Genomic DNA, 24,765 nt, shown 5'->3' with positions numbered 1-24,765 from the left:
CCTTCCCTCTCTCCTCCTCTTTTTCCTTCCATCCTTCCTCCTTCTTTCCTTTTTCCTTCCACCGAGTCCCTTCATTATTCCCTCCATCATCCAACATCCATCCATTTCCTCTCCCTCCTTTCCTCCCCACAGCCTGCAAAGTCTAAAGGATCAAGAGATTCCTTGACAAGGGTCTTAAAAACCTTTCAGTTTGCCCTCCTGAAACCTATTCAAAATATATTTTAGTTCTAGGCATTGAAAATAAAATGAACTCTGGCCTCACTTCCTACCAAGAGAAAAAATTCCACAGAGAGAATGGATGGATATTGTTTGCAGAAGCTGTCTTTGTGGTTCCCTCCAAGGATAAAAAGGTCACACTTCGCAGCACAGAAATTAGCATAATCCTACCCTGAGGATGCCAGAAATAGGTAAAAATCACTTTTAGATCAGCCCTTTGTTCCTAATGGATATTTGAAAACCAATTCCCACATCTTCCCCCTTTCCCACCTCCCCGAAAAGTGGCTGCAACAAACACTTTTGCTCCCCACCCGAGTCCCTTTAGTCTCATACTCCAAAACGAAAGAATCGCAACTGAATTCAGTATCAGTCTCTTACCCTGCCAGGAAAGCTAAGGAGTAGGAGTTGTTCTTAGAAACAAATGCCGAGCGATGGGTCTGTGTCATCTTGCCTCGGGAAGGTTCTTCGTTCTCTGAATCTGAGAGGCGCGCAGGACACTGGCAGGAGACAAGGGAGACAACACTGTCTATTTGGTGTGCCCATGGACTCTCCCAAAGCTATTGTTTCACAGCTATTGTAGCTCCTGTCTCTCAGGGAGCACCCATGTTTCCAACTGCCTCTTGGAGATCCTGATCTGGGTATCCCAAATGTAGCTCAAACTTAATATATCCAAAATTCAATTCACTCTTTTCTTCTCTAAGCCCCACTACCAACCCAGCTAGAAGCCTCGATGTCATCTCTGACTCTCTCCTTTCCCTTTCTTCAGAGTCATGGAGGTTCTGAATACACCCAATACTTCTCGATATTTTATTTCATTTGCGCTTAATATCAGCCCTATTAAGAAAGGATGACCTGTCTTCTCCCTGTGGCAAACTGAGGCTCAGAATAGTTAATATGCCTAAGACTGTAGAGTTAATAAGTAGCTAACACTAGGACTTCAATCCAGAGTGTCCATCTCCAAGCTGCCTCCAGGCCTGTTCCGCTCTACTCCTAAAATGCGTTCAGATCTAACCCTTCCCATGTATACTCACTGACACTGCCTTTCCTTAGATTCTCATCCTCTTCTGCCTGGACTGTTGCAATCATCTACTTACTGCTCTCGCCAGCCTTTCTTCCCTCTAATCCTACCATACTATCAAGCACACAGATATAACCTATTACTCTACTCTCCATGTACCATCATAGCCTTTCAAAGCCTCTCTTCTGGGCATGCTATTCCCTTTGCCTGTAGCTCCTATTCCACATTGTCTGCCTAAAAAATACTAATTGGCCCTTCAGGGGCATCTTATATGCCACTTTCTCTGTGAGGACTTCTAAATACCCCTAGAGTCAAGCTTTTTCCATCTTGTTGATACTCATTCAGTTACCTTCATTTTTAGACTCTTTTTGAGTCTTTCAGTTTACATTTGAAGTTTCTTTATATGCACTTAGAAAAGAAGTCTAGAAGGACAGTTACCAAAATGTTCATAAGGGTTGTCTCTAAGTTGTTGGATGATGAGCAATTTTTCATAGCATATCTCTTTGCTATGACTGTAACTGTTATACCAATTGTTTTCCAATAATTCACACTGTTATTGGTATTAACTGTACCATAACAAATCATAAGTTGTCATGTCCATTTTATTTCCACTCCAAACTGATAACAACAGATGGTAATGTCTTCCTCTAGAATAAGCACTTTCCTCCCTCCATTTGAATTCAACTTGATAAACATGAATCAAACACTTGTGATATACAAGATACTGTGGGAGATTTTAAAATAGCTAGGACACATTTCCCTTACTCAACAAACTTATAAATCTAGTAGAGAAACACAAATACACAAGCATAATGTAATGGAGAAAGAAATAAGTCCTGTAAATTTACAAACTTGGGAGGGGAGAGAGTAGATGGTAGGAGTGGAGAAACAACTGAGGAATCCCTATAGATTCCAGGAAGGTGACTGCTTTTGCACTGGGTATGGAGAGATGAATAGCCTTTCAACAGGTAAGCAGGGTGGCATTTCAATTAGATGAAAATGCAACAGCAAAGACTCTAAGGAGGAAAAGCATAAAGTTATATATTTGGGGGAACACAAACAGCTCTGTTCCCTAGAATTTGGGGGCATGAGTAAGGATGGGAAGATCAGTTAGAACAATACTAAGGACCTGAATGTTGGGGTAAAGAATTTTCATTTAATTCCATAGGAAATGGGGAATCACCAAGTCTTTTGGTGCAGGAAAGTAAAATGATCACTTCAGCTCTAATCATATTGTTCTCTATATAAAATACAATCCTTCAGCTGGCTTTCCACTGAGCCTCTCTTGGAGGCTCTCTCTTTGGTCCCAATTTGAATGTAGTCTTGGCAGACTAAATGAAATTATTTTTCCAGTACCAAAAACTCTTAAGACCTATTTAAAGCAAAATCAGAGCCCTTTAAAAGTCCTCAAAAAGACAAAAGCAAACAGAAAAAGAGATACAATCACAAAAATCTAAAACTTTATTCAATGTGTTTTTGCATATAAAATTTTGTGAAACTATTGCAAAAAAAAGGATTTATACTTCCTGATTCCTTTTAAGATTACAATTACGAAAACAATGAATCGTGGAACACTACATCAAAAACTAATGATGTACGGTGACCAACATAACATAATAAAATTAAATTAAAAAAAAAGATTACAATTCTTTTTAAGATTATAAAATGCAGTTGATTTCTATTTCAAAGCTGGTAGTGGCAAAAGAAAAAATAATTAGAGCCATTTCCTGGCCTTGACATGAATTAATACTAGAGATCATTTCCTAGAGGAAACTTGGATCTGGCCAGGCCAAAAACAGCAGGTTCTTTCTATCAAAGGACCCCAGTGGAGGGTAAGCTCTCTTTGTCAAGATCGGTTTGTCCTAAAGAGAAAGGTCCTTCTGGGGCATTTTGCCTAAGGGATCTAAAGCACGGCCCTGCTGGGGTGAAGAGGCAGAGTTGTAGTCTAGAGATCACAGACCGCAGTTGGGGCTATTAGTCAGAAAACACACTGTATGCACAAAGCTATCATATTTTACTCTTGCCTTCCTAGCTAAATTGCATCCTCTCCAGTCTTTTTCCTTTTGTAGTTCCCAATGAACAGAGCATTAAGAGTATGCAAGCATTTCATGTTTGTTAAGTTGAATCTTTTAGAAGGGTGAAACCCTCCAAAATGCAAGTGGTTACTTTTACAAGAATTAAATAATAACAATTATTATTGTTATAACTGGGATCAAAAATGCACAGTTGACAGCGGCAAATACCATGGATCCAAGAAAGCTTAAATAATTTCATTTCCTCAAGTTCAGGAAAAATGCCTTTGCAAAGAGTGAAGCAAAAGCCCAGTGAAATTAACTAACCTGGCCAAAGCCGCACAGTCTGTTACAATGCTGGGACCTGTTTAAGAGGCCGAATCCTGGGGCAGAGATTTGGTTTTCCTCTATTCTATGTTGTCTGTCTTATATACAGTAAAGCTTTATTAATCCCAGCTAATTAGAAAGTTAACCTGAAATACTCACAAGTCTAAATCACAAACTATTTTAAAAGATAACGACTCTAAAGCTATCTTAAGTACACACAGCAAGCCACAGAAAATGTCTGATCCAATATGATGTACTAAAGAAAAAAACTCAATTGTAATTATCCATTTGAGTATCCGGTGGGCCTTCCAAAAATGCTTTCTTACATACATTAAATATACCACTTATAACCTTTTCCAGTAATTTGCTTGGTAAATAAGTAATGAAAAAAATTCGGGCAAGATTTGGCAAGATTAGAAATCTAATTAGCGTTAAACTAATCTAATATTGAAGACCTACCTTGTATCTAGCACTATGTTGCTTAAGGCATTAAAAAGAATAGAGGGAAATCAAATACAAGCTTTAAGGAAACCTAGTTGAGGATATAAGATGTACGAAACTCAAATGTCAAATAACAACACATAAGTCAAAATGACAGCATACGTATCAAATTCCCACAAGTGGTATTCTATGCTAGGTATTTCCCCTCACTCACCTTCTTTCCTGACTGTTCCCTTAATCTTTCCACACAACTCTATTGTCCCATTCATGAGTTACTCTCTCCAGCTCCCATCTGGACACTACGTTCTTCACTACTCGTCCACTACTCGGTCAGCGACTATTACTGCTCTCACAGCTCACCAACACAGGTTTTCAGACCCATGTCACCTGGGCTAATGACTGAAATTGAGCCAGCTGTCCATCAAAACCGTGATCTACTTACATGTTCCAGATCTGTCTTCAGTACTAATGGCTCATCTCTCTTTTTCTGGTCATCCATTTTCCTTTTCCCTGTTTCCGTATCCTCCGATAACAGCTTGTGAATTTGATCTTCAGAGGTTTTCTCCTCTTGTAACTTTTCCTCTCTCAGCTAAAAATACAAATCACACCGAGAAGGAGAGTTTTCGGCAGACTTCAAAACATCTTTTACTCAGTAGTCTATCAGAACGAACAGATTACATGGCAGTTTGAGACTATTTTTCTTACTAGATATAAAGCCCTCTTAATTTTTAAGTAAGTCTGCTTTCACTTGCTTGACTCTTGCTGATATATATATACTATAGCAGGGCTTCAGATTTAAATGCTCTGCATTCTTGAGCAATATGAAGTGATAAAAGCTAAGATAACACACATAATCAAAAAATAAGATTTATTCACTTAGCCAAAGAAGGTTGAACCTAAAAACGTTCCTTATTCCCATAAACCAGATATAACTGTATTAAGTGAGGAGAAGAGCTGAGACGTAGGCCACAGAAGGCCAGAGAAGCTGGGCGAGGCAAGACAGGTCTCCAGTCCTAGAGACAACAGAAAAAATTATCACAGTTCCAATGTTCTGCAATTTATGCTATTATGTTGTGGTCCAGAGGGTAGGTCAAAATACATGGTTTACAAAGAAATGTAAGGCAGAGGCCTATGCTCCTAAATTGGGGGAGGCAGCAGGGCAGTATGAAAATAAGATGAACTTTGGAATAAAAACCTGGGTTCTGGGGGTTCTGTCACTTAGTTAACAGCTATATGATCTTGGGCAGATGAAGCATCAGAAAGGATCATATGCTCACCTACAAAATAGGGATAATGCTACTTACTTTGCAGATAGTTTTAAGAAATAAATGAGATAATAATATGAAGTACTTAATGTGGTGTCTTGCTGTGTACTTATAGTACATTAAGAGTTTCCTTTCTTAATCTCCTTTTATTCTCTTTTCACTGCCTGGGGTTTTAATAAAACTTAAATGCCGTAATGTATATCAAAGCAATTACAGGCTACTAATATTTTTAATCATATTTGCAAAAAAAAAAAAAAAGCTAAAGAACAAATATTTTTCATTGGCTGTTGCCTCAGGGTTAAAAAGCAAAAACAATAACAATAAACAACAATTAAGATTTAGACTTATCTTTCCAATTTCTATAGGTTTGATTCCTACAAGCCTGAATTAGTCTCTAATACACTGAGTCTAATTCGAGAGGTTACGAATATACAAAGAACACCATACACAATGTTATGTCAGGAAGAGGCTCAAATGAAACAATGTACTCCCAACTCGGCCCAAGTCAAACAAGAACACAAAAGGAAAAAAAGCAAATCCATAGCCAGGGAGAAAGCAAACCTAAAATCTCTGCTAACTGCCCACGTGAAAGCTCAATGACTTTTGATGATATTAGATGAGAAATTCTTGTTCAACAAATTGACCACAGGCTACACAAAGGGGCATTTCTTTTCAGAGCATAGAGAGGCAGAGTGGCAAAAAAGAGAACAAGTTTTAGCATCATAAGAATTGCTATCATTTGGGGCGCCTGGGTGGCTCAGTCGTTAAGCGTCTGCCTTCAGCTCAGGTCATGATCCCAGGGTCCTGGGATCGAGCCCCGCATCGGGCTCCCTGCTCCGCGGGAAGCCTGCTTCTCCCTCTCCCACTCCCCCTGCTTGTGTTCTCTCTCGCTATGTCTCTCTCTGTCAAATAAATAAAAAATCTTTAAAAAAAATAAATAAATAAAACTCAGTTGTTACTCTAATTATTAAAAAAAAAAAAAAAGAATTGCTATCATTTGGGGCGCCTGGGTGGCTCAGTCGTTAAGCGTCTGCCTTTGGCTCAGGTCATGATCCCAGGGTCCTGGGATCGAGCCCCGCATCGGGCTCCCTGCTCCGTGGGAAGCCTGCTTCTCCCTCTCCCACTCCCCCTGCTTGCATTCCCTCTCTCGCTGTGTCTCTCTCTGTCAAATAAATAAATAAAATCTTAAAAAAAAAAAAAAGAATTGCTATCATTTATCGAAGTCCTTGGTGTCAGGTGCTGAGCTAAGCACTGTATGTATATACATTACCTCATGTGAGAAAACTAAGTTCTAGGAGTTAGGTCATGTGTTCAAATTCACAGAGCCATAGTCCTGGAGCTAGAATTCAAATCTAGGCTTATCTCAGTGGTTCTCATCCGAAGATGATTTTACGTCCCAGGGTACATCTAACAATGCCTGGACACACCTTTGGTTGTCACAGCTGAGGGTGTGGGGTGTGGGTACTACTGGTAGACCAGGGATTGCTACTAAACCTCCTAAATGCACCGTATAGCCCCCAACACACACACACACACACACACACACACGTGGCTATTGTTTTTAAACTATTAAATTTCCTATTGTATATATTTTAGTGTTTTGTTTGGTGCTTAATGGTGTTTACATACTATGTCCTCTGGTTTTTCCAGTGTTTTAAAGTGTATCCTTCTGCTTCCTAATAATACTTACTGCTGCTCTCAAAATTTTTGACAATGAACTCTGACAACAACTACAGCTTGTAAAACCACTTTTCCGGGTGCCTGGGTGGCTCAGTTGGTTAAGCGACTGCCTTCGGCTCAGGTCATGATCCCGGAGTCCTGGGATCGAGTCCCACATCGGGCTTCCGGCTCAGCGGGAAGTCTGCTTCTCCCTCTGACCCTCTCCCCTCTCATGTTGTTTCTCTCTTTCTCTCTCTCAAATAAATAAATAAATAAAATCTTTATTAAAAAAAAAACACTTTTCCATTGCAATGTTGAGTCTCTAACCCACTGTCATCTTAATACAGCTAAAAATTTACAAAATTGAAAAACCCACATATGCATTTAAATCTTCACATGAATCATGTTTCTTTCTTCTCTATACTGGGTTCTATAGAAGTTATTTTCTCGTCCCTTTTGGTAGTTTTTTATAAGGACTTGAGAACTTGGTCTCTAGGAAAGAGTTTTCATATTCAGGGAAAATGCCTCAGGCGTGTCAGAAAATAGCATATACGCTTGAAAAAGAAATATCAATAGCTGCTCTGTACTGAATTCTTCTTTGTTCCTGGCATTAAGTTTATAGAGCTATCCTCATTTAAACATTAAGGACTCTGTATGTATCCATCATTATCATTCTGTAGACACAAAAATTAACACTCAGCGGTTAAAAGTTGCAGAGATTGAATACTGAAGAGCTTGAATTTTAAAGCAAACCACTGTCTTCACATACCAGGGTTTCTCAACCTCAGTACTTTTGGGCCACATAATTCTTTGTTATGGGGAGCTGAACAGAGTAAAATAACAAGGAAAGAAAGCCAATAAAAGTGGTGTGACAGTTGGTCCAGTAATTGGCTACAGAAGACAATATGAGAAATTGCATGAAATGCATCTCAAGACTGCCAGTCTGAAGTGAGGAAAAAAAGGGAAGCATATATCTACTGACTCCTACCTCCCATGGACCAAAGTTTGCTCTGCAGGGTGTTAAATACCCCTCACACTGGCTTGTACAACTTGAGCAAGTTCCCATGGTGGGCACGGCCAGAGCAATAACAGAGAAGCCCAATTCTAACAGCAGGAGGCAGGCAGTAGGAGCTAACCCAGATCTCAAGCTGCACCAAAGTGAAGCTGCCCGCTACTGTAAATGGAATGATTTTTACTGCTTCCGTTTTTAGATGCTAATTATTAGAGAAAAACTATTGACTTCTGTACATTCATCTCATACCCAGTCACACTACCAAGAAATACCATGTAATTTTTTCCTGAAAATATCTTTACTTTGCCTACTAGTTTTTTTAAGATTTTATTTATTTGTCAGAGAGAGAGAGAGCACAAGCAGGGGGAGAAGTAGGCAGAGGGAGAAGCAGGCTCCCCGCTGAGCAGGGAGCCCAATGCAGGACTCGATCCCAGGACCCTGAGATCATGACCTCAGCTGAAGGCAGATGCTTAACTGACTGAGCCACCCAGGTGCCCCCTTCACTTGTCAAAACTAGTGCACCTGGGGGCACCAAAATTTGTTGATCCATTCAAGCGTTGTACATTTGGGTTGTATTTAGTTTGGGGCTATTATGAATAAAGCTGCTAAAAAAACCATGTCTTTTACAGATGTAGTGAAAAGAAGGGCCATATGCACCCCAATGTCCATAGCAGCAATGTCCGCAACAGCCAAACTGTGGAAAAAGCCGAGATGCCCTTCAACAGACGAATGGATAAAGAAGATGTGGTCCATATATACAATGGAATGGAATGGAATGGAATGGAATGGAATATTACTCAGCCATCAGAAAGGATGAATACCCAACTTTTACATCAACATGGATGGGACTGGAGGAGATTATGCTAAGTGAAATAAGTCAAGCAGAGAAAGTCAATTATCATATGGTTTCACTTATTTGTGGAACATAGGAATAGCATGGAGGACAGTAGGAGAAGGAAGGGAAAAATGAAGGGGGGGAAATCGGAGGGAGAGATGAACCATGAGAGACTATGGACTCTGAGGAACAAACTGAGGGTTTTGGGTGGGGGGATGGGTTAGCCCGGTGATGGGTATTAAGGAGGGCACGTACTGCATGGAGCCCTGGGTGTTATATGAAAACAATGAATCGTGGATCACCACATCAAAAACTAATGATGTATTGTATGGTGACTAACATAACATAATAAAATAAAATTTTAAAAAAAAACACGTGTCTTTTTGTGGACAGATGTTTTATTTTGCCTCGCTAAACAGCTACAAGTGGAATTGCTGGGTTACATAGTGAGTATATGTTTAAAATTATAACACAATTGTCAAAATGTTTCCCATTGTGGTCATACCATTTTACACTCCCACTAGCAATGCATGAGAGTTTCAGCTGATTCATAGTCTCATATTCATTCTCACTCTTGGAATTGTTAGCCTTTTAATTTTAGCCATTCTAGAGGTTATAAGGGGCCATCCCCATTGTGGCTTTAATAACTATTTACCTGCTGACTAATTATGCTGAGCATCTTTTCATGTGCTTAGAAGCAAATCTTCTTTTGTGAAGTGTCTTGTCAAACCTTTCACTCTTATTATTTTTTTTTAACCTTATTGCTTGCCAGGTGCAAGAGCTCTTTACAAATTCTGGATACAAGTCCATTGTTAGATATACATTTTGAGAATATTTTCTCCCAGTATTTTTTTGTCCTTTTATTTCCTTAATAAGTAAAAATTTTAACTTTGATAAAATCCAATATATTGATTTTTTTCTTTTGTGATTAGGATTTTTTGTGTTCCTGTCTAAAAATCTTTGCCTACCCCAAAATCAAAATTTTTTCTTCTATGTCTTCTTCTGCATAATTTTAGCTTTTAAGTTTAGTCTATGACCTATTTTGAACTAATTTTTGTATATTGTATAGAGATCAAGATTCACTTTTACATATTCAGAGGATATTCAGTTTGTTCCAGCACGACTGTGGACAAGACTATTCTTTTGCCACTGAATTACTTTTGTGCCTTCAGGAACATCAGTTGACTATATACGAGTGGGTCTATTCCAGGACTATATTCTATTCTATTCCATTGATCTATATGTCTTTTCCTTATGCCAATACCATACTGTCTTAATGACTAGCATTATAGCAATTCCTGAAATCTGGTAGTAAAGTTACCCAGTAATAACATTCGTTTTTCACAGACAACATAATCCTCCATCTAGAACATCCACTAGAATCTACAAAAAAGCTGCTAGAACTACTAAATGAGTCTTAGCAAGGTTATAGGATAGAATAGCAAAATATAAAAATCAATTGTATTTTCATTTACTCACATGAACAATTAGAAAATGAAAATTTAAAAATACCATTTACAATAATATAAAAAATGTGAAATACTTAAAATAAATCTGACAAAAGATGTGGAAACTGCAAACCACAAACATTGTTGACAGAAATTAAAGAAGACCTAAAAAATTAGGATATATCATGTTGATGGGTCTGAAGACTCAATATTATTGAGATGCCAATTCTCCCCAAATTGATCTATAGATTCAATGCAATCCCAATCAAAATCCCAGAAGGCTTTTTTTTGTAGGAATTAGCAAGCTGATACTAAAATTCAGATGCTTATATAGAGAAGGAAGAATAGCCAAGATAACTTGAAAAAGAACAATTGGAGAATTAATACTACCAGATTTCTAACTAAAGCTACAATATTCCATCAAAACAGCATGGTAAAGGTATAAAAATAAACAGATCAATGGTACAGATAGAATACAGAGTTTAGAAATAAACCCACAAATATACAGATAACTGATTTTTGACAAAGGTACAAAGGCAATCCAATGGAGAAGGGATAGTCAGTACTGGAACAACTTAATATCCATATGCACAAAAAGGAACTTGGATCTATACTCACACCATGTATAAAAATTAACTTGAAATGTATCATAGACCTAAATGTAAAGCCTAAAACTATAAAGCTTCCAGGAGAAAAACATAGGAGAAAATCTCTGTGAACTTAGGCTGGGCAAAGAATTCTTAAATATAACACTAAAAGTACAATCTACAAAGAGAAAAAAACTTATAAACTATCTTTCTTGAAAGTTAAAAGCTCCTGCTCTTCAAAAGATTCTAAGAGAATGAAAACACTGACAGACTGAGAGAAAAACATTTGCAAAGCATATACCTGATGAAAGATTTGTATCCAGAATATACAAAGATCACTCAAAATTGAAAAGCAAGAAAGTTCATGACCGACTTTAAAAATAAGGCAAAAGATCTGAACAGACATTAAACCGAAGAAAATATATGGAAAGCAACTAAAGACATGAAAAGATGTTCAACATCATTAGTCATTAGGGAAATGCAAATTTTTAAAACTACAATGAGATACCACTATACCCCAATTAGAATTGCTAAAATTAAAACACTAACCATACCAAATGTTGGTGAAGATTGAGAGAAACCAGAACTTTCATACACTATTGGTAGGAGTTAAAATAGTAAAACCACTTTGGAAAAGTTTGGCAGTTTCTTAAAAAACAAAACACACATCTACCATATGATCCAGCCATTTCACACCTAAATATTTACCCTTATAAGAGAAAAAGATTTATCTATACAAAGACATACATGAATGTTCATAGCAGCTTTATTTGTAATGGCCAAGAACTGGAAATAACCCAAATGTTGATCAATGGGCATACAAGGTAAACAGATTGTGACATATCCATACAATGAAATACTACTCAGCAATTAAAAATAAAGTACTGATGCATGCAACAAAGTGAATGACTCTCAATGTAACTGTGCTGAGTGAAAAAGCCAAAGAGAAAAGAAAAAAGAGATACACTGGACTTCATCCAAATTAAAAACTTTGTGCAAAGGACATTATCAATAAAGTAAAAAGACCTAGAGAGTGGGAGAAAATATTTGTAAATCATATAACTGATAAGGATTTAATATTCAACATACATAAAGAGCTCTTACAACACAACCCAGCTCAAAATTAAGCAAAGGACTTGAATAGATATTTCTCCAAAGAAGAGATACAGATGGTCAATAAGCACACGACAAGGTGCTCAACATCATTATTCATTAGGGAAATGCAAATCAAAATCATTATGAGATACCCATTAGAATGACTATCATAAAAACATTTTTAAAGAAAAAATAACAAGTACCAACAAGAATGTGGAGAAATTGGAGCCCTCAGACTTTGCTGGTAGGAATGTAAAATGATGCAGCTGCTATTGGAAAAGTTTTGACGATTTCTCAAAAAATTTAAACTACAATTATCCATATGACCCAGTAATTCTACTCCTAGGTATATACCCAAAAAACCTGAAAACCAAAACTCAAAACAAATACTCATACGCCAATGTGTATTGCAGCATTAATCACAACTGCCAAAAAGTGGGAACAACCCAAGTGTTCAAGAGATGAATGGATAAACAAGATGTGATATGTCCAAAAATGGTATATTATTCAGCCATAAGAAGAAATGACGTACTAAAACATGCAACATGACAAACCTCCAAAACATTATGCTATGTGAAATAAGCAGACCAAAAGAACAAATACTGTATGATTCCATTTACAAATCTAGAATAGGCAAGGGGCACCTGGGTGGCTCAGTCATTAAGCGTCTGCCTTCGGCTCAGGTCATGATCCCAGGGTCCTGGGACCGAACCCCGTATCGGGCTCCCTGCTCAGCGGGAAGCCTGCTTCTCCTTCTCCCACTCCCCCTGTTTATGTTCCCTCTCTTGCTGTGTCTCTCTCTGTCAAATAAATAAAATCTTTACAAATCTAGAATAGGCAAATCCGTAGAAATAGGAAGTTAGGTTAGAGGTTACCAGGGGCTAGGGGGGATGGAGAAATGGGGAGATATTGATTAATGGGTACAGGGTTTCTGTTTGGAGTGGTGAAAAAAAGATAGCAGTACTGGTTGCACAACACTGTGAATGTACTTAAGGGTACTGAACTGTACACTTTAAAATGGTTAAAATGGCAAATTTTACGTTATATATATTTTATAGCACTTAAAAAATGTTAAGTGTCATATAACCTATTCTGTAAGTATCATGAAGTTCCAGCTAACTTTCTATCCTCTTAGATACTACAATAAATATCTTGCATGATAGGTTCACTCAAGGCAATATTTTAGAAGCAGGATTCAGCTAATCTCCTGGTCAGAATCAGGTAAGTGAATTTTCCACTAACAGCTAAACACAAAGCCAAACAAAATTCCTAGCCACAGGGCAATGTTCCATAGATAGAACAGGCTACTGAGCTCACTAGATTCTTAAATCCTACCCATGCAAGGGCGGAAATGCCTGTGCAATATTTGTAGCTAATCCATCTGTCTTGAACAATACTCGTTTCACCATGAAAAATTATCTTCAAAATTGTAGAATCTGGGTAACCAGTATCCAGGCATTCATTTTATTGTTCTCTTCACTTTTATATTTGTTTATTACAAAAATTAAAAATTTTGAAATCATTTCTAACATCCGTTATGCTAGTTAACAAACCTCAGGTGCTAGATGATTATAGAAATAACAGAAGGGCTTATCAGAGCCTATGAAGTGAAGGTTCTGATTACAGTCTTTCGAGGGCTACATAATCAAAGTGTGTATTCCCTATGAGTACTTCGAATGTTAACTAACTAGCCATGCTTAGAGATTAAAATAAAACATAAATATATATATACCACACACTATTTCAAATGAAATATTTTCAAGTATATTTAGTAACATCCAGAAAGTACTTCTATCATGGATTTTTTAAATAAATTACTTGTGTCTAGTCCCTTGTTTTCAAATCTCTTGGCCCCTAGACACTATGAGCTTCTTTTGAAGGGGACCATGGAACTATGTCCTGTTCATCCTTGATTTCCCCCTCTCCTGCTTGAGTTCTAGACTGCTATCTGTGTTCAGAAAGTTCAGTTTCACAAATAATCACAGAACACTAGAGTCTACTTGTCAGGCATATTTGTAGTGCTGAGGATACAGCCCTGATCAAAAACGACAAAAGGGGTTCACATGGGGCTTACATTCTTGTAGAACGCAATTGAAGTGAATAATAAGGTTGGACTAAACAATTTTGAAAAGGTCCTTCCAACAAATACTCTCCGTGATACAAACTGTACTGCTGTGGTGACCGACTAGTCCCCATGCTTTGGGGGAACTTCTCTCAAATCCACAACAAAAGGTAACCAACCAACCCGACAGTGCCAAGAACACAGGGCTGGTGGGAGGAGGGCTGCCGGATGGCACTTTAAAGATAAGAAGCTCATTCATCCATAATTTTTTCATTTTCTTATCTGAATTGGTAAAATGGTCCACTGCCCAATGATAGACTACAGAAATAGTCTGTGACAACTGGAGGACCATACAGCTTCATGGTGTTTCATTCATCTGCCTGCAAAGTTCTCCTATAAATTAAGATGATGATATTGAAAACATTCAGTTAATTATACAAGTTACACACATTTAACTCATTTTCTACATTTTCTAGTTATCTCTGGGCCAAAGTGTCTCAAACTGGGGCCCTAGACTCCTAAGACGTTCACAAAGGTGGTAATGGGAATCTTTAAGTTAATTTTCAACATATTTTTAACAATTTTACAAATCATACACTTATAGCCCATAAGGCTGTACCCACTAAATATCACCATCTCAATAAATGGGTTGAATACACTTTTGTTGATGTCTAGGGCTTATTCTTTAATAGAAGGTATTAAAAATATTTTAAATTCTTAGGGAGGTTATGAAAGGAATATAAGCTGATAAAGTAGGAGTATAATACCACTGCTTCAGAACCATTACTTCAAGCATAATGAACCTGTTAATCAAATTAGTGTCAGAACATTTTAATTTACTTTGGTATCCAGAGCAGTCAATGCTTTATATCTTCTATCTGTTTCCTAGACTCTCATTTGATACTAACAGTTACCACTTCTACAGGGTCTAATTGGTGATTATTGCTGATGCTGCCACCAAAAATAAAGCATTTTGGGTAAACTAGGACTACCTGCAGTTTCCATTTCACAGCATCCTGAATCATAGCAAACGATCTCTTGCATACAAGGCTAAAGCCATGATTTCCACTTGAGCAATCACATAAATAGCACCAAAGCAATTGATTTGCTCTTATGATTCTTACCTAATTTTAAAGATATCATATTGATGATACTATACTCCCTTCACTTTAAATTCTCAAACACCTTTCAATTTGAGTGTTATGTTTAGAATTAAGCACATATAAATATTTATACTAAGATAACATTTTACAAATTTTCTCCTTTATGTAATAAGTATTTAAAATTACTCCAATATAGGTTTTAAATTACATGCATTATGCAGAAATGCATATAAAAGTAATTGCAGGCATTCAAGTTTACACATAAATTGAACCAGCAGATGCTCTATTTTTGCCAAGCTAAAACACTGAGTGAATGGAAGGGAACTCACATATGAGAAGTAGAAAGAGAGATCTCTAAGTAATCAATTATGAAAAGGCAAAGACAGGCCTTCTTCAAAAGTTCAAGAAAATCTGAATTCATTTGGTTCATACCACTAACTTTCCAGCTTCCAACTATGACTTTTTGATGGTCAGTCATTGCTTAGTCAAACAAACAAACAAACAAATGGCAGCAATGGAAGGGGTTACTTTGTGCTAGATTTTTCAGAATTCCAAATTTTAAAGAATAATAATAATCCTTATATATGGATTACTACGTGCCAGGCATATGTATGTACATATGTATGTATGTATTTCACAATAACCCTATAAGCTAAGTACTATGGTGTCCATTTTACAGATGAAGAACTAAGACATAGAGAGACTAGCTAACTTGCCCAAATTCACATGCAGAGCCAGGATTTAAACTCAGACAGTTGGCTCTTACTCATTATAATATAATGTCGTTCATCGTAGTGTAAATTATCCACACCACATCTGTATTGTGACCTGTAGAACACATGCATTATTTTTCAGTTTAAGATAAACAAAAAAAATTGAGTCTCTGATGTAAGAAGCAGCAAAGGAGACTTTAAACTCTCATTTGTATCCAGAAAAATATAACCATGCTTGCAATTCCAATGAAAGCAGATTACCTGTGAATTTTCACACAAATCTGGCTAGAGATGAGAAATTTTAAAAATTATCTTGTGGAATCTTTTGAAATATCATTTTTAAAAGTTATTTCTCATTCTTGAATGGTTTTGGCTTAAGGAAAATATTGGCGTATATGTGATATATTACAGTGATATTTTCTGTTATTCTATATAATCATTAAAAATGTTGGCAGGGATCTAAATTTATTGATATGGGAAGTTTCATATGATATGCTGAATAAAAAGATCAGTAAAAATGGCTTGTATAGGGCGCCTGGGTGGCTCAGTCGGTTAAGCATCTGCCTCCGGCTCAGGTCATGATCCCAGGGTCCTGGGATCAAGTCCTGCACTGGGCTTCCTGCTCAGCGGGGAGTCTGCTTCTCCCTCTGCCCCTCCCTCTGCTCGTGCTCTCCCTCTCCCCCTCTCCCTCTCTCTCTCTCTCTCGCAAAAATAAATAAAAATACTTTTAAAAAATGGCTTGTATAGTATGATTCCAAATCTATTTTGTGAAAAGTCTTAAGCTTAAATTTATGATAAACATGTAAATGTGGTTATTAGGTGGCAAGATTACTGAGGTTCATTACCCAAACGTCTTTCCTTTTTACAATTCTGTTTACTTTTATAAGCAGGAAAAAAAATTTAACTTATTAAAATCTTTACTAATCAGATATTTTTATAAAATAAAATATTTTTTTTTGTAAATAAGAGTTGCAACTGCTCTACAAAATTCTCTAGTTTGGCTTTCACAAGTAGCATTAAAATGACTTTATTTAAACTATTCTCTAAACCATAAAAACTATTACACTAATCCAGTAATCTTATAACTACTGATCCTCTCCTCTCGCAAATCAAAGAGACAAGGAAAGATAGCACATTGCAGAAATCACTTGAATAGCCCGCTATTATAATTACATTTGATCAGGCTTTGACTTTGCCGAATGTTATTTTCTTTGAAGTCATTCCTTGATAAAGTTGATCCTGACCTTGTCTGAATAGTTGCAAATAGCAAAAGAAGAAAACAACCAGGTTTAACATTTTTAGATTTTTCAGCAATGGCTAACTGTTCTTCCCTCAGGCAGTCAAAATTACAATTTATTGTTTTGAGAGTTTTTCCTTCTTAATACCACACAGCCTACCTTCCCTTAAAGATGTACCATGAGATACTGTATCTATTTTCTGGTTCTAGAAATAGGCACATCAGCACCTGCCAAAGGCAGGCATTTCCTCAAAGATTACACAATAACATTTCCGAGGAATAAGAAAAAAATAACAAATATTGTAGCAAAAAGAACTCTGGAAATCTTAAAACATATCTAGTTCTATTGTGTGCCGGCTATTTATCCCTACACGAGTCATTTATCTTAAAAGAAGGAGCTTTGAAACTAGATGACTGACCGATCGATTCAATCAGCATTCAGTGAATACCTATGTGCACGATACTACAGTAACCACCCCCACTGCCTTCCCAACCATGACTTCGCTGTGGGCAGCTTCAGTCAACCACAGTCTGGAAGCAAATGATCCTCCTCCTGACATAGCATCAGGTCAATAGCAGCCTGACGCTGCACGACAGTCCGTGCCTACTCACCTCACTTCATCTCATCGCGTAGGTAGTTTATCATCTACGTTATCATGAGAAGGGTAAGTACAGCACAGTATTTTGAGAGAGAGAGAGACACCACATTCACAGAACTTTTATTACAGTATATTGTTATAATTGCTCTATTTTATTATTAGTTATCATTGTTAATCTCTTACTGTGCCTAATTTATAAATTAAACTTTATCATAAATATGTATGTGCAGGAAAAACCACAGTATATACAGCGTTTGGTACCATCCACAGTTTCGGGCACCCACTGGGGGTCATGGACCGTACGCCCCACGGATCAGTAGGGATGACTGTATCTTACATGCAGTGGAGAGTTAAAGAGACTAAACAGATCCACCTTGAAAGATTTTACAATCTAATAGGAAAGAAAAATTTAAACGAGCACTCTGCTGCTTCTGAAGTGTGCCAGAATATATTTTAAACTTTGTAGGTAAGTACAAGCTCCTTTTAAAATAAGCAGATTTTTGGGCGCCTGGGTGGCTCAGTTGGTTGGGCGACTGCCTTCGGCTCAGGTCATGATCCTGGAGTCCCTGGATCGAGTCCCGCATCGGGCTCCCTGCTCGGCGGGGAGTCTGCTTCTCCCTCTGACCCTCCCCCCTCTCATGTGCTTGCTCTCTCTCATTCTCTCTCTCTCAAATAAATAAATTAAAAAAAAATAAAAATAAAAAAAATAAATAAATAAAATAAGCAGATTTTTAAAGAGGTGGGGGGTGCCTAAGGCCAGCTCAACATTCAGCTCATGATGCAATAAATAGCCAAACAGATTTAAGTGAAATGTTCTAGAGAGAGAAAGGGAGAGACAGAGAGTATGAGCAGGGGGAGGGGCAAAGGGAGAAGAAGGCTCCTCCATGAGCAGGAAGCCCGATCAGGACCCTGGGATCATGACCTGAGCGGGAGACACTTAATCGAATGAGCCACCCAGGCGCTCCATGAAATGTTCTAGTTTTAATAAAGTGCATTATATTTTAAGTTCATGGCATAAAGATAATAAAAGAGACTTTAAAGATTTTATTTTATTTATTTATCAGAGAGAGAGAGCACAAGCAGGGGAAGCAGCAGGCAGAGGAAGAATCTGGCTCCCCCGCTGAGCAGGGAGCCCGATGCGGAACTCGATCCCAGGACCCTGGGGATCATGACCTGAGCAAAGGCAGTCGCTTAACTAACTGAGCCACCCAGGTGCCCCAATAGAAGAGACTTTAAAGATATATAATTTCAAAAACAATTACGTCCTAAAAGTTTACTCACCTTTAAAAAATTCCTTCACAAAAGTTAGTGTCTGCCTCATAGAGACATTATTCACTTCAGTAACCCATTGACCATATCTGATTACCCTGTGCTCTGGCTAAGGACTAAGAACTGCATGCTTACTACTTGAATAATTCAACCAGCAATGGAGAGAAAATACTCCTCAAAAATGAACCACTAGGGAGGGAGAAAAAAGAAAATGGATAGGTCAGTAAACCAGTTCAGAGAAAGCCTAAACCACTCATGTGACCCACAGAATTATCGAGAACAGTTCATCTTTCCCACTACAGAAACCAGGGAGATAAGCAGTCTAGAAGCAGAGGCTGTTTTTTTCCCCTACTTTCAACCTTTCAGAGTCCAATGATTCAAAGAAGACAAACAAGAGCATGTGGATTATATGTTTCCTAACTCTAACATAAAGCAACTATTTAAACACGTGGTCAGAATTAAGCATCTAACAAACTATATAAGCAGAAGAAATAATGGTGTAAATAATAAGCTTAATCCAACCAATAAATAGAACTTATAGAGATGAATCAATTATTTCAAAAGACAAAAATGGACTAATGGTCTCACATAGAATAGAAACAAAGATATCAATATTGAAATAATCTGCTAAATTTATTTTTTGATTTCAACATTTACTGGAGACAAGAATATAACAAGAATATGTACATACACTATACACACACACATGTATATACATATACATACACACACATATTAAAGAATGAATACAACAAAATTATTTCCTCAAGCAATGTAACAAGATAGAGGACTGAGTACATGCTAATTTTCTCCTTCCACTTAAAAACCCCATAAATGTCAGGGAAAAAAAGAAGCCAGAAACTTTTTTCAGTATAATACATCTATAAAAGCACAGAAAAAAAAAGCATGCCATTAGTAGTCAAGTTTACAAATGCTCTAAAGATAGAACTGGTTTTCACATTCAAAGATTGTGAACAAGCAATGCACAGAAAAAATATAAATGACCAGCAAATATAAGATGCTCCTCCTAGCTAGTAATCAGGGAAATGTAAATGAAAACAATGAGATACCATTTTTATCTAGCACATTAGCAAAATATTAAAAATAATGATAAAAGTTTGGCAAAGATTTAAAGAAAGGGGACTCTCTTTTACTGTTGGTGAGAGCGTTAGTTGAAAAAGTCTTTTTAAAAGGCAATTTGTGGGGGCACCTGGGCGGCTCAGTTGGTTAATCGGCTTCCTAGGGTCCTGGGATGGAGGGCCATATGTCAGACTCCCTGCTCAGCAGGGAGTCTGCTTCTCCCTCTCCCTGTGCCCCTCCCCCCACTCGTGCTGGCTCTCTCTCTCTCTCTCAAATAAATAAATAAAATCTTAATTAAAAAAATAAAAGGCAATTTGTTAATATCCACCAAAATACAAAGTGTATATACCATTTGACCCTGAACTTTCAATTCTAGGAATCTAAACTAAAGGAAGTATTTGCTCACATATATTCACATGTATTCAGTATAACATCTCTTTAAAACTGGGAGAAATTGGAAAGAATTTAAATGACTAATGATAATGGAATAGTTAAGTGAATTATGCCTCATCCATACTATGAAATACCATTCAGGATGAAAGAATATCTATATGAAAGCCTTACCTCCCACAAAAAACCCACATATTGTAGTGAAAAAAAACAGCACGTTACAGAAGAGATCATACTATTCCTCAAAAATCCTAGCTTCTCGGAAGCATTTACCATCAGACTGTAACACCCACCACTCCTCTTTGCGGTAGACACCTACCTATCTCTTTGTCAATTCCCCTTATTCACAGAAGAACTTAGCACCTATGTTTCTCTCCAACTACTCCAATGATCAGTCCTAAAGAATTCAATATCAGTATACTCTCTCAGTTCCTTTACTTCCTCCTAAATAAGTCTTTTCTTCCATCCTACTTCAGTTGTCTACTCCCCGATCATACTCTAAACATTCTCCTGTCCAGTAACTAAACTACCTCCCAGTCTCACTTTTGAGCCTCTCACATTTAGACCACCACTCCCTAGCTTTCCAGCTTGACTGGTATGCTAGTGATCCTACTTTTACAATTCTCTATCACCATCAAAACCTCAATCCATTGACCCTACCACGCTCTCACTGTCCATCATGTCGTCATCTCCTCAATTCCCTCCTTAAATAACCTCCTCAAAAACCATGGTCCAAAACAAAACAACTTCCTTGTATACAATTTCCTGTCCATTGCATCTCTCCTTCCATCATACTGCTAAGTAAAACCCTAACCCTGCTTGAACCCAACATACTGCTTAATCCCAAAGTGCCGTAATTGGTCTTATTTCCATTCTTGTCCCATGAGTAACAGACTGCTAGCTACCTAACCCGTTATCCGTTCTTTACTTCCTTTCCAAGAGAACCCAGATTTTACTTGGGAAGTTAATGTACCCAGCTAAAACACTGCTTCCCAGACTCCCTGGCAGCTGGAGACAGTCTATGACACTGGACTATGAAGCACACAGGAAGTCACTGGGTGGGGCTTTGGAGAAAGCTCTTTAAAAAAAAACCCAGGGACAGCCACATACAGAAGAATGAAACTGGACCATTTCCCTACACCACACACAAAAATAGACTCAAAATGGTTGAAAGACCTAAATGTGAGACAGGAGTCCATCAAAATCCTAGAGGAGAACACAGGCAGCAACCTCTTCGACCTCACCTGCAGCAACTTCTTCCTAGAAACATCGCCAAAGGCAAGGGAAGCAAGGGCAAAAATGAACTACTGGGACATCATCAAGATAAAAAGCTTTTGCACGGCAAAGGAAATAGTCAACAAAACCAAAAGACAACCAACAGAATGGGAGGAGATATTTGCAAATGACATATCAGATAAATGGCTAGTATCCACAGTCTATAAAGAACTTATCAAACTCAACACCCAAAGAACAAATAATCCAATCAAGAAATGGGCAGAAGACATGAACAGACATTTTTCCAAAGAAGACATCCATATGGCCAACAGACACATGAAAAAGTGCTCAACATCGCCGGCATCAGGGAAATCCACATCAAAACCTCAATGAGATACCACCTCACACCAGTCAGAACGGCTAAAATTAACAAGTCAGGAAACGACAGATATTGGCGAGGATGTGGAGAAGGGGGAGCCCTCCTACACTGTTGGTGGGAATGCAAGCTGGTGCAGCCACTCTGGAAAACAGTATGGAGGTTCCTCAAAAAGTCAAAAATAGAGCTACCATATCTCCCAGCAATTGCATTACTGGGTATTTACCCCAAAGATACAAATGTAGGGATCCGAAGGGGTACGTGCACCCCGATGTTTATAGCAGCAATGTCCATAATAGCCAAACTATGGAAAGAGCCAAGATGTCCATCGACAGATGAATGGATAAAGAAGATGTGGTATATATATACGATGGAATATTATGCAGCCATAAAAAAAACCCTGAAATCTTGCCATTTGCAACGATGTGGATGGAACTAGAGGGTATTATGCTAAGAGAAATAAGTCAATCAGAGAAAGATATGTATCATATGACCTCACTGATATGCGGAATTCTTAATCTCAGGAAAGAAACTGAGGGTTGCTGGAATGGTGGGGGGTGGGAGGGATGGGGTAGCTGGGTGATGGACATTGGGGAGGGTATGTGATATTGTGAGTACTGTGAATTGTGTGGGACTGATGAATCACAGACCTGTACCTCTGAAACAAATAATACATTATATGTTAAAAAAAAAAAAAGAAGAAGAAGAAGAAGAAGATAGCAGGAAGGGAAAAATTAAGGGGCGGGGGGAGTCGGTGGGGGAGACGAACCATGAGACACTATGGACTCTGAGAAACAAACTGAGGGTTTTAGAGGGGAGGGGGTCGGGGGATGGGTTAGCCTGGTGATGGATATTAAGGAGGGCACGTATTGAATGGAGCACTGGGTGTTACACGCAAACAATGAATCATGGAACACTACATCAAAAAACTAATGATGTAATATATGATGATTAACATAACATAATAAAATAAAATTAAAAAAAAAAAAACAAACCCAGGGATGCCTGGGTGGCTCAGTCGGTTAAGCGTCTGCCTTCAGCTCAGGTCATGATCCCAGGGTCCTGGGATCGAGTCCCACATCGGGCTCCTTGCTTGGTGGGGAGCCTACTTCTCCCTCTCCCTCTGCCTGCCGCTCCCTCTGCTTGTGCTCTCTCTCTCTGACAAATAAATAAAAGCTTAAAAAAAATAAAATAAAGATTTTTAAAAATTTAAATAAATAAATAAAACAATTCAGCTGATATGTGCCTTTCTCCCCCTACCTTCTGTTTAGATGTGAGTCTAGAGAAGGATCAGCCATCCCACAGTACAAGGAAACAGGCACACTTGAAGATGTCTAAACAGAAAGACAAAAGGAACCTGACTTCCTGATGTCATGAAGCTGCCGTATCAGCCCTAGGCTGCCTACATCTGGTTTTTATTACTTGAGAAAAATAAAACTCCTAATTTGTTTGAGTTGTTATTTTTGGGTCTCTACTATTCACAGTAAATACAATTCCTAACTCCTAGGCCCATTATTGTTTATTCCCTACAGCACAACCAGAGAGACCTTTAAAAGTATGAGTCAGATCATCTTACTGGCTTCCCATCACACTTAAAATAAATTTAGGTTCCTTAACAGGTCAACTAGGCCTTCTTTGATATGGCCCTTCTATTTCTCCCAACTCATCTCTTACCAAATCCCCATACCATCCTTCCACCCACGACTTGCACACTCAAGCTCCAGCCACACTGTTCCTTGAACAAGCCAAACTTGTTTCTATTCAGGGTCTTTGCATTCGCTGCTCCTTTGCCTGGAATCCTTTTTCCTCATACCTTTATTTGGCTTGCTACCTTACTTCTTCCAGGTAGCAACTCAAACATTGCCTTCTCTGAGAGACCTTCCTGATTACCGTATCTAAAACAGTCTTTTTGTGTCTCTTTTTAAATTGAATTCCTCTCCATTCCCCTGTAACTCTTCTGATCCTACCTTATTCATATATAGTAAGTATTTGTTTGCTAATTATTTACTATCTTCTGCACTAGAATGGAATCTCCCTGGGCAAAGACCTTCGGTGTCTTCTTCAACACCATATCCTCAATGCCTGGCACACAGTAGGGACACAAAAAATATCTGATGTATAAATCAATATACATAATGATCTCATTTATACTGAAAAAGACTAAAGCATATGTGTGTGTGTGTAAGTATATAAAGGACCTAAGATATACACTAAACTGCCGATACTAGTTAACTATGGTGAAGAGAATGAGAAATAAGGAAAAGAGGAACTTTCACATTTTGCTCTACATATTCCTGCCTTGCTTTTCTTATTAAGAAAACAAAATTACCTATGATATATGGCAAGAAGAAAACTTTAAACATATTCAGAAATATAAATCCACAGAATCATACAATTTAGAAACTCATAGTAACCTTAGTAGGTGTAACACTACCCGCAGGTAGGAGGATCTATGATTACTAAGTAAATATCTTTTAAAAGAACTAGAATTAGAAGAATAAAATTCTTATTAACTTTTTATAGCCCTTACAAAAGTTTTTACTCTCTCTTAAACAAAATAAAATATACCATACAAAAAGTATATTACTAGCATGTGTTATGCAGCAAAATAGTAATGATGAGTTGTGTAGAATTTCCACTCACCAACCCTTGCTTGTAGAAACTTTTTTTTTAAGATTTTATTCATTTATTTGACAGAGAGGGAGATAGCACATGAATAGGGGGGAGGGGGCAGAGGAAGAGGGAGAAGCAGGCTCCCTGCTGAGCAGAGCATGGACGTGGGGCTCGACCCCAGGACCCTGGGATC

At 37.9% G+C, this 24,765-nt stretch overlaps 1 protein-coding gene across 1 annotated transcript in view; it reads right to left on the bottom strand.

The window, feature by feature from the left end:
• Window positions 1-24,765, bottom strand: part of RNF169 (ring finger protein 169) — an 82,665-nt gene that overhangs the window by 25,675 nt on the left and 32,225 nt on the right. Inside the window, exons 3-4 of the mRNA XM_032426915.1 lie at window positions 4,457-4,603; window positions 595-713 (exon numbers count right to left, since the gene is read on the bottom strand). Of these exons, the coding sequence (XP_032282806.1) occupies window positions 595-713; window positions 4,457-4,603 (266 nt within the window). The remainder of the gene's footprint in view (window positions 1-594; window positions 714-4,456; window positions 4,604-24,765) is intronic.

This window comes from Phoca vitulina, unplaced genomic scaffold (assembly GCF_004348235.1).
Source record: "Phoca vitulina isolate PV1807 unplaced genomic scaffold, GSC_HSeal_1.0 scaffold36, whole genome shotgun sequence".
In the NCBI taxonomy this organism is placed as follows: domain Eukaryota; kingdom Metazoa; phylum Chordata; class Mammalia; order Carnivora; family Phocidae; genus Phoca; species Phoca vitulina.
This window is presented reverse-complemented; position numbering and strand designations above follow the sequence as displayed.